At 44.9% G+C, this 15476-nt stretch overlaps 1 protein-coding gene across 2 annotated transcripts in view; it reads right to left on the bottom strand.

The window, feature by feature from the left end:
* Window positions 1-387: 387 nt before the first annotated feature.
* Window positions 388-15476, bottom strand: part of ptpn21 (protein tyrosine phosphatase non-receptor type 21) — a 29082-nt gene continuing 13993 nt past the window's right edge. Inside the window, exons 9-20 of one of the 2 annotated variants that reach the window (XM_021574083.2) lie at window positions 15129-15216; window positions 14729-14808; window positions 14549-14644; window positions 14108-14168; window positions 13794-13875; window positions 12076-13586; window positions 11074-11208; window positions 7907-8125; window positions 3710-3838; window positions 3300-3534; window positions 2927-3087; window positions 388-1902 (exon numbers count right to left, since the gene is read on the bottom strand). In XM_021574083.2, the coding sequence (XP_021429758.1) occupies window positions 1774-1902; window positions 2927-3087; window positions 3300-3534; window positions 3710-3838; window positions 7907-8125; window positions 11074-11208; window positions 12076-13586; window positions 13794-13875; window positions 14108-14168; window positions 14549-14644; window positions 14729-14808; window positions 15129-15216 (2926 nt within the window). In that variant the 3' untranslated portion in view covers window positions 388-1773. The remainder of the gene's footprint in view (window positions 1903-2926; window positions 3088-3299; window positions 3535-3709; window positions 3839-7906; window positions 8126-11073; window positions 11209-12075; window positions 13587-13793; window positions 13876-14107; window positions 14169-14548; window positions 14645-14728; window positions 14809-15128; window positions 15217-15476) is intronic. The other variant, XM_021574084.2, reaches the window with a different exon arrangement.

The following is a 15476-nucleotide window of genomic DNA, read 5'->3' as shown; positions in this document are numbered from 1 at the left end:
GTGGGAGGCCCCGGTGCACAACTGAGCAAGAGGACAAGTACATTAGTGTGTCTAGTTTGAGAAACAGATGCCTCACAAGTCCTCAACTGGCAGCATCATTAAATAGTACCCGCAAAACACCCGTGTCAACGTCAACAGTGAAGAGGCGACTCCGGGATGCTGGCCTTCTATGCAGTTCCTCTGTCCAGTGTCTGTGTTCTTTTGCCCATCTTAATATTTTCTTAGTGTATGTAAATGTGATTACATTTTTTAAATAAAATGTCTAAACCTGTTTTTGCTTTGTCATTATGGAGTATTGTATGTAGATTGAGGGGGAAAAATATATTTAATCAATTTTAGAATAAGGCTGTAACGTAACAAAATGTGGAAAAAGTCAAGGGGTCGGAATACTTTGCGACTGCACATCCTTTTTCAATTGAAACTGTCTTATCCCAGAGTCCACCAACCATTTAGGCACACATCAGTTAGAATGGAATGTACTTAAGGGTTCATCTGCAGTTACTACATCCATTATTTTTTTTACTTACAAATGAATGTGCCCATTGATTCTTGAAGAATATAAAACGTATAAATGCATCATGAGCTTAGTTCAACTGCCGTATCCCATCAGAACTTAAAATATAAGCTGGTTTTACTCCAATGTTTGTAAACAAAGTAAATGTAAAAGCCAATGTAAACAAACACGGTATAGCCTCAAAACATGGTTCAAACGATAATTTTGATATCATGGATGGTCAGTCCTTGCACACATGGCCCTGTCTATGAATTTGAGAGTGGTTACATTTCTCCAGTCCCATTCCTCATCTTTTTATCAAAACAGTGGCGGGGAAAACACTTAGTTATTATATCAACTGCGGATTGCACATTATGTGTGAGCCACATCTGATATAGTGCTATATGGGAGAGACAGAATGGGTGCTAATGTAATACCATCAATTCCAGTTATGTCCAAATACCTCAATGTGTGTTTGTGTTTAACAGTAAAGATTCTTTGGTAGACACCTGAATAACTCAACATGATGTGTGTAGCTATTGAATGACTTTAGCTCTTTGGTTACAAATACCCAGTTTTCCCCCAAAGTGAGGTTTGTGGTACCATCGGGGGAACATAAAATTAACCCCACTTATAAATCAATACATGGTCTTAGTGTCAGGCCTATTGCTAAGCCAAATAAGAGCAAAGGAGAAATCCTAAACCACCACAGTAGAGACATGGAAACACATCTACACTCCTTAGATACAAGTGCAGTTCACCAAAGATGCCCTTCATTTAAAAAAGTGGCCATTCTCATCTTCCACGGTCAACAAACAGTAGTCCAACATAATCAAAGTGTGATTTTAACTTCCTTCAGGAATTGTCAATCAAAACATTAGTCAAGTCCTTTATAAAGACCATCATCCAGCACAGCACACAAATCGTCAAAACTAAAAATCTGTGATAAACAAATATCTGTAATTAATGATATTGATATACAATAATCAGAGTGCTGGGTTTCATGTCTGGGTTTCAAGTGCTGGGTTTCATGTCATTAATTGTGTAGTGTAAAAATCCTACAGTCAAATCTCATTAATACTGTTCAAGAGGGGGACACGCACAAAGTCATGCGATCCTTTCATTGTCAGGTTTTATCGCATTCACGCCTCCATTAACACTTTCGAAAAAGGACCATCCACCAGCACCATCATTTTGGAGCTAAAAGCCACAGATGCTTCCTCGTGGCTGACACAAACCTTTGGGGGGGGGGGGGGGGGCTGCTGAGGATTACGCTTAGATTAGATTAGCCTGGAGTTGCGAAGGAACTGGATAAGGACTTTGTAAATGAAGGTGTATTGTGAGATGGTCTGCACCATCATCATGCGTTGCTGCCGGAGCATGTTCAGGACGGTCGGGACGTCCAGCATCTGGAGGAAAGAGGGGGAAACAGGACACAGACACTTTCAAAAAGGAGTATGTTATTGGATTTGTTCATGGGCCTCTTGAGCTAAACCAGGGATGGGCGGGCAACTTTGATGGGGGTGGGTACCACAAAAAAAAAAAATCTAAACTCATGAGGGGCCGCAGTTGCGCCCCATTGCGAGCAAAACATTTTATTGGCCCCCCTCTTGACAGTGGAGAGAAATGTTTTACATTTTAATTTTGTACAATTCTATTTTGCCATGGGTTGTAGAGAACATGTACTAGTTTTAAGGCAAGTTCGCGGCAATTCTATACATTTTGCCATGAGGGGGGGGTGAGATTTAGCAAATTTATAACTAACAATGCAAATCTACAAATTTTTCCATGGGGCGGAGAGGAAAATTAGCTTTTTTACAGCTAATTTCCTGTAATTCTATAAATTTTGCCATAGGGTGTAGAGAAATGTTTACAGTTTTTAATAGATTAATTGAGACTAACAAAATCAATGGGGGCCCCCCGGCCGGTAATTTGACCGTGATAAAACGTTTAGATAGCTGGCCCTAAACTAACTTAGCAATAAAAAATTCTTAGCCGACATGGGCTAATTGACTATCACAGACTGCTGACATGAGAGAAAAACTGCTGATGCACAACCAAATTTTGAAATTGCACTCTGTGTATTTTACTAGTCTAACTTGCAAGTTAATGAAATCAAATTATTATTTTTTTTTGGGGGGGGGAAATTGATCCAAGGGCCTTAAAAAGGGGGTCCCTTGAGCCGGCAGTTGCCCATCCCTGATCTAAACTGACCAATGCCTGCATTACTGATGGAATAGACTAGGGTTCAAGCCTGGCGACATGATTCACACTGTCCTAACATAAAACAAAGAGAAGCATTAACCCTTACAGAATGTTTTTAGAAGTTCTACATAGCTCAGCAATGTAATGGCAATATGCAGATCCCACTATATAGCCCAGTAGACCATTACTGTAATGGTAATATACATAGACGTGAGCTTGTTTTTTTACCTCGTTGTGTTCCAGACAGGCGATCATGATCTCAGTGAGTATGACCACCCCGGTGCGGCCCACTCCAGCACTACAGTGGACCAGCACGGGTAGGTTGGTGTTCTTTGGGTCGCTGGTGCTGTTGGTGTGTCTCCTCACTGACTGGATCTCCTCCAGATACGCTGGGTAAAAAAATAAATAGATACATTTTTATTATATTAACCAAACTCTTAATGAAAAAATAGGATTTTACAACAAAGTGCCAATTAATCACCCCTTCAAATTAGACTGGAACTGCCTTCTTGACCTTTCCCTTGGAATATAGATTGACAATCTTAAAGCGAATTCCTGGTTTGAATACACGTTACATCTAGATTTCAACCGATCCACTCACAGAGGAAGCCTTTGAAGTCCTCGGGGCAGCCGTGGTCGGGCCAGTCTGTGTACTGCAGGTGCCATACGGTGCGCTCATGGCCCGTCAGCAGGTGTTTGATCTTCAGGCCCGTGGTGGCATAGCAGCCAGAGTCCGTCCTGAAGCGCGTAGTGATTTTAAAGCGTCCGTATGTCACCGTGTTGTGGCGAGAGCCCAGCCGTGGCCAGTAGCGGAAACTCTTTTCCCTGCCACCCTCCTGCAAAGGGGGTTAGAGGAAAAGGTTAAAGGTTAGCCAGAAGGATTGAGCTGAGAAACCTGCTACAGAAAGGTCAAAGGGTCATGTTACTGCTAGATCTGAGGACATTCAATAACAACTTACACTTCTGACAGGCACCAAGATCAGTTTAACACACACACACACACACACACACCTCTTCAGCTGTAACCATGGCGATGATGGCCACACCCTGCTCCCACACCATTTGCCAGAAGTCCAGACAGGTGTTCGAAAGAGGGCCCTGGGAGGCGATGTAGCTCCACTCGTCTCCACCCACCGTAATCTAGGAAAAGCCAGAGGAGAGATATGGTTAGTGACCCCATCTAAAGCCACAGCAGGTATGCATGCATGCTGCTCATTATATGAATGTTGTTTTTTAGGATGTGACAGTCAACAGTTGGAGGTAGTAACTTAACATCCAAGTGGGTGGGTCTCTGCCCTCCCAGGCCCACCCAAGACTGCACCCCTGCCCAGACATGTAAAATCCATAGATTAGGGCCTCATTCATTTATTTCAATTGGCTGATTTCCTTATATGAAATATACCTCAGTCTTTGAAGTTGTTGCACATTGCATTTATATTTTGGCACCTGATGTGTCAATCCTACACCACATAACCTTCTTGTTGTTCCCATGCACCATCAGTAAGTTAACATACAAGACCCTGAAAATACCTTACATTCTGACTAAGTATGATTGATTCCATCTGAAAATATTGATTTAAATTACTGGGTGCAGTAATGCTATTCAATGTAATGCACTTTTACACTGTGTTTTGTGCTGCCATAACAGAGTAAAGAAATTAGGGCAAAAGGATAAAATAGACTTTTCTTTAAAGATCAATGTTTTGGCTACAAGGTCCTTTTCAAATGAAGTGCCAATGGTACAATGCACAGTTGAAAACAGTTGATTAAGGTGCTTGATTAAGGGGCTATATCCTTGGGTTGCTCAAGTCAGCATGAAATAAAATAATATCACTTCTGGATTCATTACGTTTTTGTTGTCCAACTTTGTTTCTAAAACTACAGGGTGGGAGATGCAACATGGCCTTGAGAACAGCAGGAACTGTGTTGGTCATCTCCTCTCTTGCAGGTAACCTATGGCCTCATTCTTAACTTTGCAGTAGCCCTTGTTGAATAACAACAATTATAAACTGGGTTGTTTGAGCCCTGTATACTGATCGGCTGACATCCGTGGTATGCCCTGGATTTGACAAAACATGTCTTTTTATTGCTCTAATTACATTGGTAACCAGTTTATAATAGCAATAAGGCACCTAGGGGGTTTGTGGTATATGGCCAATATACCACAGCTAAAGGCTGTATCCAGGCACTCCGCTTTACATCGTTCCTAAGAACAGGCCTTAGCTGTGGTATAGTGGCCATTACACCACACCCCCTCATGTACTATTGCTTTAGTAGCTTGTTATTCAACCTTTTCCTCAGACATTAAAACGGCATAAAAGAAAGATTACTCTGAATCTTCTTCTGGTCTGTTGTATTCAGTGACATTGTCTGTTAAACTGCTTGGTCATTTTAGTAGTCATCTTTCACACCTCACATAGTGATGCTTATCTGTGGTTGTCATTCACACTCAGCAACTACTAATAAATGTGTGGATAAAAAAGCCAAATGTCAGTATGAGCCAATAGGTCTTACAATACTAAATTCAATGTTGTTATAATCTGTGTGAGTGTGTTGCAGTGATATACAAGGTCAGAGCGACTGGAGTGTGATAATCATGAGAGCATACGGTATGCGCCTTGAAGGGCTCAACAGGGGACCTGTCTTGCACGTACACATACAGTGCATTCGTAAAGTATTCAGACCCCTTGACTTTTTCCACTTTGTTACATTACAGCCTTATTCTAAAATGGATCAAATAAAAACGTTTCCTCCACACAACAGGTTTTAGATTTTTTTGCAAATTTATAAAAAATAAAAACAGAAATACCTTTTTACATAAGTAATCAGACCCTTTGCTATGAGACTCGAAATTGAGCTCAGGTAAATCATGTTTCCATTGATCATCCTTGAGATGTTTCTACAACTTGATTGGAGTCCACCTGAGGTAAATGTAATTAATTGGACATGATTTGTAAAAGGCACACACCTGTCTATATAAGGTCCCACAGATGACAGTGCATGTCAGAACAAAAACCAAGCCATGAGATTGAAGGAATTGTCCGTAGAGCTCCGACACAGGATTGTGTCGAGGCACAGATCTGGGGAAGGGTACCAACACATTTCAGCAGCATTGAAGGTCCCCAAGAACACAGTGGCCTCCATCATTCTTAAATGGAATAAGGTTGGAACCACCAAGACTCTTCCTAGAGCTGGCCACCCGGCCAAACTGAACAATCGGGGGAGAAGGGCCTTGGTCAGGGAGGTGACCAAGAACCCGATGGGCACTGACAGAGCTCCAGAGTTCTTCTATGGAGATGGGAGAACCTTCCAGAAGGACAACAATCTCTCCAGCACTCCACCAATCAGGCCTTTATGGTAGAGTGGCCAGACGGAAGCCACTCCTCAGTAAAAAGGCACCTAAAGGACTCTCAGACCATGAGAAAGATTCTCTGTCTGATGAAACCAAGATTGAACTCGTTGGCCTGAATGCCAAGCGTCACGTCTGGAGGAAGCGTGTTGGTGGCAGCATCATGCTGTGGGGATGTTTTTCAGTAACAGTGACTGGGAGAGTGGTCAGGATCAATGGAAAGATGAATGGCACAAAGTAGAGAGATCCTTGATGAAAACCTGCTCACTTTCCAATAGGACAACGACCTTAAGCACACAGCCAAGACAACACAGGAGTGGCTTCGGGGACAATTCTCTGAATGTCCTTGATTGGCCCAGCCAGAGCCCAGACTTGAACCCAATCTAAAATCTCTGGAAAGACCTGTAGCAATGCTCCCCATCCAACCTGAAAAAGAGAGAGAGGATCTGCAGAGAAAAATGGGAGAAACTCCCCAAATACAGGTGTGCCAAGCTTGTACAGTCACACCCAAGAGGACTCGAGGCTGTAATCGCTTCCAAAGGTGCTTCAACAAAGTACTGAGTAAAGGGTCTGAATACTTATGTAAATGTTTATTATTTACATTTGCAAAAATGTCTAACCTAAACGCGTTTTTGTGTCGTCATTAGGGGGTATTATGTGTAGATTGATGAGGGACAAAAACACAATTGAATCCATTTTAGAATAAGGCTGTAAAGTAACAAGATTTTGAAAAAGTCAAGGGGTCTGAATACTTTCCGAATGCACTTTATCCAAATGGTCTTAAGGTCACCAGAGTATTCATTCTGGTTTAATAGATTGGAGGGTTTGCGCAAGGACTCAGCATGTGCAGGTCACGTGGAGAACTGTAGGGATAACAAAAGTGACTGCACCCTGATAATCCCAGAGCTGAGAGAAAAAGTGACACTCATGAGTTCAGACTAATAACAGATCAACCAAGAGAGAAATATTCAGGTGCACCTGGATTCAGTGTGTCCATCACCGACCTGCAGGTGAAGGTGACTCCTGCCACAGAGGGAGGGAAGGTGACACTGACCTGTAGCAGCACTGACTGACATTACCACCTACACCTGGTACAAGAATGAACAACCTCTGGATCAAGCCTTTAGATCAGGCCACACTCTACAGACAGTTACTGCTGTGCTATAAAATGCCACAGAGATCTCCACTCTCCTGAAGTGGCTGCAATGCGTTTTCTTTGTCAGAGCGTTTTTCATTCATTTCTGCTGGGGAGCGGAGCTCCTGCCAAAGTGAACAAGAGTCAGATAGTGACACTGACCTGTAGCACCACCTACACTGACTGACATTACCAACGTCACCTACACCTGGTACAAGAACGGATAATAAGAAGAGAATTACCCCAGAGCCAGGACTGAAGGAGTATGGCACAAAACCAATCGTAGGCCTCACACCTCTACTTTCATATTGACCTATGTGGGATGTTTTCTACATTCAACTTTAGCCTAAGTTCATCTTTTTCTTTCTGGATGTTAATATTTTTTATTTTTTTTAAACTCTATATTGATTAATTTATTACAGTAATGGGATACTGTTTTCAAAGTTCAAGATTATGCTTCTGTTCTTTCTCCATGGGATTCACTATTTCCAGATTTATCACTGGGTAATGTACTCTACATGGAAAATATTGACGACATATTAAAAAGATATTTTTGCTTTTCGACCAAGTTGCTCTTAACTTATATGGTTTAGGTTTGTGCGTTCACATTTGTTTTTATGAGACACAATTTATATTACATTGTGATTAAGGTCAAAATCCTGATTGAAATAAACATTTTAGAAAATATATTTAAGCATATGGTGTATGTAGTCTGTAACATTACCCTGATGTGCGAGGCGTTGATGTAGCCTGTGTTGTTCTCCTTGGTGGGCACCAGCTCCACACGCGTGTCGTCGTAGGGCAGCACATCCTGGAAGCGATTCCTCTCGCCGCTCTCCGGCAGCTGGGCGATGCTGCAGTCGCCTGTCGGACGCCGCTTGGCCACCTGCTCGTACTCTGTGAACACCATGCCCTGCTCCATGCGCTGCTCCAGCACCTTACACTGAAAGAAACAGAGTAAGACACATTGGATTGATCAGCTTCTAGACATGAAACGGGTATGGAGTTGAAAAGCTATAGCTTTGTGTGTGGAAGAAGAAAGTACATTTTTCTGATGGTTAGAAACATGTAGTAGCAGTATATGTTGTGCATGAGAAGGAAACATATCAGCATATTGGTGAAATGTGATTAAGACGTAAAAAGCCCTACAGTACATATTACTTAAGATAGTGTATCAGTCTAACACGTGCAGGAATTTCTACTAAAACAGATAAACATCAGCATTTACTTGGTAGACCTGCTCTCCTATTTATTTACGTCACCAGTATCACTCAACGCCTTTGTTCTGTTTAAACTACGGTACTGTTTGGATCTCCATAAATAAAGTCTTATGTAACGCATGATGTAAAAACACAACCCTTTGTTCTGTTTAAACTACGGTACTGTTTGGATCTCCATAAATAAAGTCTTACATAACGCATGATGTAAAAACACAACCCTTTGAATACAGGTGACATGGATTTACAATAGATGTTAGAAAACTCCCAACAGCAATTCTTTTAGACAACATTTACTCTGCCTGCTTGATCACCTGGTAATCGAAACCACTTACACATCCCAAGTAAACTTATGCAAATGTAGAGCAGTGAGGAGCCATGTCTGTTTCTTTAAGGGCTGGGTTTTATTTCTAATGTTCCCACCTACAAGCATGGCATTGTTATTTAAATCAGAAACACCTGCAAAGTTCAGAGTCGCGACTGAGCCAAACAGCTTTTCGTCTAAGCCTACACTGAGCTATAGGGGGTGAAAACTTGTTATCCATTGGATAATAAGTCAATTTCACTGATTTCTGCATTAGTCTGTATTAAATATATACACACAGAGTACAAAACATTAGGAACACCGGCTCTTTCCACAACAGACTGCCCAGGTGAAAGCTATGATCCCTTATTGATGTCACCTGTTAAATGCACTTCAATCAGTGTAGATGAAAGAGAGGAGACAGGCTAAAGAACGATAAGCCTAAAGAACAATAAGCCTAGAGACAATTGAGATATGGATTGTGTATGCGAGCCATTCAGTGTATGAATGGGCAAGACAAAAGATTTAAGTGCCTTTGAACAGGGTATGGTAGTAGGTGTCAAGAACTGCAATGCTTTCGACACCATGCCCCAACAAATTAAGTCTGTTCTGAGGGCAAATGAAGGTGTTCCTAATGTTTTGTACTCATGACAGTGCGGCTTGGTTGGGTTGGCTTTCGACCTTCGTCTCTCCCGAGCCCGTATGGGAGTTGTAGCGATGAGACAAGATAGTAACTACTAACAATTGGATACCATGAAATTGGGGAGAAAAGCGGGGTAAATTGTATTTAAAAAATAAAATTGCAAGCCAGATCTACCGGTCTGATTTTTTAAAGCCTATGCAAGATTCACCTATTAAAAACAATACCGTAGCAATGAGGTTTTTGCAGTAGGCTATAGGCCCAATACATCATCAATGCATATTGGCTATGCTTGTTGTTCGGACCATTTTCGTTTTTTGTATTACTTGAGGCACAGCTGAGTGAGCATACATTTAAATAATTAGCTTTTTATTTTACTGGGCTGATGGTCTCTGCATCTGATGGTCAGTGTCAGCGGAAGGGGAGAGAGTAGCAGACTGAGGGTCCGCCTCTCACCGTCCGTCCTTTCCTCTACTGACACTGACCAAAAAAGGACACCGTCTTCCAGCTGATCGTGAAACCCGAGTCACACCGCATTATTTCTGCCTCATGCACAAATTCATGTTGCTACTCCTATGAACAGTGAAATATTTCTATATATTAAAAAGATAATAACGCAAACCTATCAATACACTTTCCTACTCATTCATTACAGCTGCAGTGCTGGTTGTAGCACCAATGGAAGTAGGAAGAACACACATTTTATGGCTTATAAAAGTGATGAATAAAGTGTTGAATAAAGTGTGTGCTGAGTAAGAACTTTAACGTGAAATCACTCATAGAAACAACAGCTCTTTTCTTTATTCGTTGACAGTTTCACTCTAGTCAACTATGCCTTAACTTTCTTTTACACCACCTATGTTACTGCAGACATTGAAATCTGAGCCATCCGATTGGCCAGTGGTAGGCCTATTGTGCACTTGATTTGCTCTTCAGGCCCTCTGGGAAGGCAGAGGTTGTACCTTCAGACACATGAAATGGGAACACTTAGCCTACCCGGCGCGTCTGGCAGCTGAATCGGGTGCACCTACCGCCAACACCGCAAAACAAATAATTAAAAACACAAACGCAAGGCTTTATCGTTGGGTGTTTACGGAAATGTTTGGCGATCGACTAGGATTGCCTAAGAGATCGACCTTTCGATCGCGATCGACCGGTTGGTGACCACTGCTGTAGCCTATCATTTCACTTCCCCTGTGAGGACCATAAGCACGGGCTGACTGGCTTTGCTGTACCGCAGCCGAAGGAAGCCTGCCAGCAGCCTACCTACCAAAAGGTTGCACTGTGCCCATTACAATGTAAAAAAAATGCATGGCTTATTGAAGATGCAAAAACTTGAGATAACAATAGACAGCAAAGTCAAAGATACTGATTTCCATCTGTGGAAAAGTTTTCCCGAAATGCTTATGACAAATCCAGCTCCATCAAAAAAACTCAACAGCAACAACAGATAACATTAGCTAGCTAGATAAGGTTAGCATACTAGCTAGCTACACTGACAGCTGTCAGTTCCCCATTTGTTGATCTTTCTCCACTCAATGTGGAATTCACCACAACGTCCTATCCTACTCCCAATTCGTAAATATGTATAAGTAGCCTGTGTCATTCTTCTGAGGTGGAAACGTAACCATTTTGCTCTAGTGCAGGAATTACGCCGAATTAGGGGACGCATTGCTCCCTGGTGGGCACCTTTAAACTAGTCTAGAGCATTGCCCACTGCCAGTGCCTACCCTCTCGTCGTTGGAGGCCTTCTCAGGTTGGTCCTTGCCTCCCTCATGCATGGGCAGCCTGGACAGGGTCAGGCCGTTGAGGGCCGCCACCTTCAGAGGACCCATCTTCTTCAGCTCAGCCCGCTTCTTCATGCCCTGTTGTGACGGAGGACAGAGAGAGAGGTAGAGGGGCGAAAGAGTGAGTATGGCTGAAGTTGACCGAATGTCTAAGGAAGTTAGGGGAGGGGCAGTTATGGCTCAGCCTGGTTTGGTGCCGTGTTTTCCCATGGAATGCGACCGAACCAGCTACTGAGGTCGCCTTGCAACATTCCTTTCAGTTACAGGTGGCCAAGGTGTCATCGTGAATCGGTCTCCCAACCACCATGAAACTACACAGAATACCCCTGCATTGGTGGTTCAGTGAGTTTAGGAGTGATTGTGATGTCACAGGTTTAGTCACCTGACCAACAGATAGAGTTTGTTTTTTAAAAAGTATTTAACTAGGCAAGTCAGTTAAGAACAAATTCTTATTTACAATGACGGTCTACCCCAGCCAAACCCTAATCTGGACGACGCTGGGCCAATTGTGCGCCGCCCTACGACAGTCCCAATCACAGCCGGTTGTCTGGAATCAAACCAAGGTCTGTAGTGACACCTCTAGCACTGAGATACAGTGCCTTAGACCACTGCGCCACTTGGGAGGTTGAAATGAACATGGCCAACTTCTGGCCTTTGGTATATTCCACTATTGTGTTGTGTGACAGTCCGTGATGGGAATGTGAGACATTTTAGCTAAGAGGAAAAATGTATCTTAACTGACAGAAATTAAAAATAGTCTCCAAGACATGAAGATTGGGTAACAGCTGTTCCTTGAACAATGAAAGACACACTGACACCTCTAGTCAAACTTAGTAGTCAAATTTGCTTTTAAAAAACAATTCTAAATACACAGGCATGTTTGGGCAGCAAGTAAGGCAGTGGAGACTGGGGCTACTATGGCAGAGGAGAGGGTGCATGACTCACGGCAGGAGGCAGGCCATCAATGGGTTTCTTCCCAGCAGGAACGTCTGACACAGGCCTCTTCTTGATGAAATCCTTCTTGGTCTTCGGTTTGGTCTGCCCACTGATGTCACTATCCGACATCGAGGGCACCATCCTGCCAGTCTGCACGCCCTCAAACAGGTACAGTGACTCTGCCTCCTGGATCAGTGGGTGCACCTGATAGGCCGGGAGACCAGACAGGACAGGGTCAAGGAAGGAGCCAATGGGATATGCGGGCGGGGGCTCCAGGGGAATCTGTCCTAGATTGGTTAGAAGCTGCTGCGGGTCAGGCCCAGACAATAGTGCATCGTGGGATTGGGGTGTATGGCGTCCGCTCTCATCCTCAAACTCCTCTTCCTCGCTGCTGTGCACCAGCATGGTGGCGTCTGACAGGGACTTCTTGTGGCCGTAGCGAACGTCCTCTTTCCCCTCCCCCCCGTCCTCTGACTTGGTCCGCTCCAGGAACACGTTGAGCTGGGAGCCTGAGGAGCCATGAGGGACCAGATGGGGGGTGTCTGCGGCTGAGGCAGATACAGTCCTTTCCTTGACCCTCATACCCTCCAGGCTGTAAGCCAGGCCGGCAATCTCGATGGAGTTGCGTTTGTGTGCGTTGTGTTGGTGGGGGTGGTGTTGTGGGGGTCCAGCCAGGAACAGGGGCTCGGATACCTCCTGCAGGGAGTGGGCTACAGGCAAACTGTCCTCCTGGAAGGTCTGGACCGAGTGGTGCACGCGCCGCGTAATGATCAGGTCCGGGTTGCTGCTGCTCACATACAGGTGGCGAGACAGGTCCGGCGTGCTGTTGGCGGGCCGTGGGTGGGCGCCGTATGGGTAGGGGGGTGGAGGGCGGTACACTTGGGTCCTCATGATATTGGCTGCAGGATATTCCTGCGCCTGCTGCAGCTGGACGTTTGTCAGCTCGGGCACACTAACCGCCCCCACCACCGGCCTCCTCTCCGTGGGGTAGGGGTACGGCGAGGGGCTGTGGAAGCTGGAGTTGAGGTGGAAAGGGTAGTGGTGGTGCGCTCCTCCGCCACCATGCTCTCCTCTGATCTCCGGCTGGCTGTAGACCAGGGGGTCCGGCCTGCTGTAGGCATACGAGTTCCCAATGTTCAGGTTCCTCATGGAGTGGCTCTGGCGGTGTTCGTGGCCATGCACCATCCCTCCTCCACCTCCCCGATTCTTCTGCCTCATGACCGTCTCGTAGTCCGGGGTGGCACGGTAAGAGGGGGGGATGAGTGCGCTGTGGCGGTGCGAGGGCACGTAGTCGGGCCGGGTGATGTCACTTCCTGTGATGGAGGGGTTGGAGGACATGGGCGAGGGCTGCATGTAGTGCTGGGGGTTAGTGAGGGAGCTGGTGCTGTGGGCGCTGTACACGCTGCCGTTACGCAGCCGCCCGTTCCCACCGCCGCTGTTGCCGTACTCGAGTGGTGAGCGGTCCAGGCTGGTCTGAGAGTGGTAGTAGTAGCCGTGCTGACTGTTCATGTACAGGTTGTCTGAGAGAAAGGACAAAGACAAGGTATTTGAGAACTACAGGCATAGGAAGAACAGACCCTTTAATCTAAGCATTGTTGCATGACTAAGCAGTGAGCAGACATTCACCTTCCTCTCTTTGTTCATTAGGGCTCAGATAGATGCATGGTGCATGATGGTGGTTTAAACACCAGTGATCCTGGTAAGGTCAGGCCTAACTCTATAAGTACCTTGTGAGGATGTGTAAGGCTCAGTGAAGTGACCATTGTAGTGCATCTGTGGCGGGGGCAACATGTAGGGCGGGGGCTTTGGCTGCACAGAGAGAGAGAGACCAACCAACAACATGATTTAGTTACTGCACACTTGATCTTCATGCAGTGCAACAGCATGGAATTCCACACAAATCTAATAGTGTGCTGAAGCACTGGCCAGTGTCTGACGTTTGTCATGTTCTGCCCTCCACCGGCCATAGCTTAGAGGGAAAGTGTGTGTGTTTGTGTGTGTGTGTGTACGTGTACGTGTGTGCAGTTCACTGGCAGCATACCAGAGACATCCTGGTGGAGGACCGGCGTCTCACTGGGTTCACAGCGGTAGGCTGGGTTTGGCTGAGAACAGGAACACAAAAACAAAACACAGGTAGTAAAAACAAAAAGGCTTTCTTTCAAGTTGAAAGGGGGGGGAGGGGGGGGAGTGGTTTTAAGGAGGCTGAATAGCTCAGATCACCTCTTCTCTGTTAAATTAAATATCCCTTTATCGCAGTGAAAGATACAAGCAATATCCAGGAGAGAACTCCTTTCCTTAAGATTGGTTTTATTTGTATACTCCTTTCTTCGCCCAAACATTGAAAACATAAAAAGGTGGTGATGAAAGGATTGGTGTCATTTGAATGTAGCTAGGGTGTTTTGTAGGGCTCTGGTTGGTTTTCAGGGGAGGCTCTCTGAAGAGACCTGTACTGTGGGCGGTGGCTGCGGACAGCGTTGCTCACCCCTTGTTAGAAGGCAGAAAAGGAAAGCGAGGAAAGGAAAGAGTGAGAATGGACTTCTGGGAGCCCTCAGAAGGCGAAGGGGGGTCAGACTCCTCTCTGGAGAGAGGAGGAGAGGGGACAGGAATGAGGAGAGAACACACACACAGGAACAGGGCTAGATTCCTTAAGAGTGACACTTACAGGCTGCTCTTGTTAATCTTATAAAACTTGTGCCTGGCCAGACACATCCGGCACACATATTTGGAGGTTTCCAGGTCTTCCTGTAGAGGGAAAAGAAAACATCCACAGCGTTAGACATTCAGTACACTGGTGGTGGTGTTCTACTCATTCACCTACTCAAATAGAACTGCATGGGGCTATAGCCAGCGGTTGTTGACTCTATACGCATGTGGCATGGTTACCGCGATACAAGCACACATACACAAGATCACATGTTTATCTAGAAAGGTCAATACACATTCACACAGCATGCACTGTGAGAGCATAGAACACCAGTGCATGTGTGGGACAATGTGTATAATGGGAAGAGGATAATTGCGGTGCGTGGTGGTGGTGGTGGTGGTGGTGGTTTGAGACTCACAGTCTGGAACTGCACGCTCTCCTCTTTGTTGGTCAGCTCCAGGGCAAAGAAGGACTTATTGTGAGTCATGTTGTTAATTTCATTCCACCTACACAGTACATTAAAACACGGGAGCATGAGGCAGTGTCAGTGGTCACAAAACCTCAGTTTCTGCTGCCTGCTGTGGGAGGGGAGTGACGTTAACACAAACCATATCTGAGTCAATAGTTAGAGAAGTGTTTACATTCAACACTCTCAGTAGCAATTGGACTGGGATATTCTACACAAAATGAGACTTCCCTCTGGGTAAAATTGAAGTCATGTGACCTGATCAGAGGCCTAGAGTTTCTCCTTGCCAGGTCACATGGT

This window comes from Oncorhynchus mykiss, chromosome 19, assembly GCF_013265735.2.
Source record: "Oncorhynchus mykiss isolate Arlee chromosome 19, USDA_OmykA_1.1, whole genome shotgun sequence".
In the NCBI taxonomy this organism is placed as follows: Eukaryota; Metazoa; Chordata; class Actinopteri; order Salmoniformes; family Salmonidae; genus Oncorhynchus; species Oncorhynchus mykiss.
Note: the sequence above shows the minus strand (reverse complement) of the source record. Positions and strands in the feature narration are given on the sequence as shown.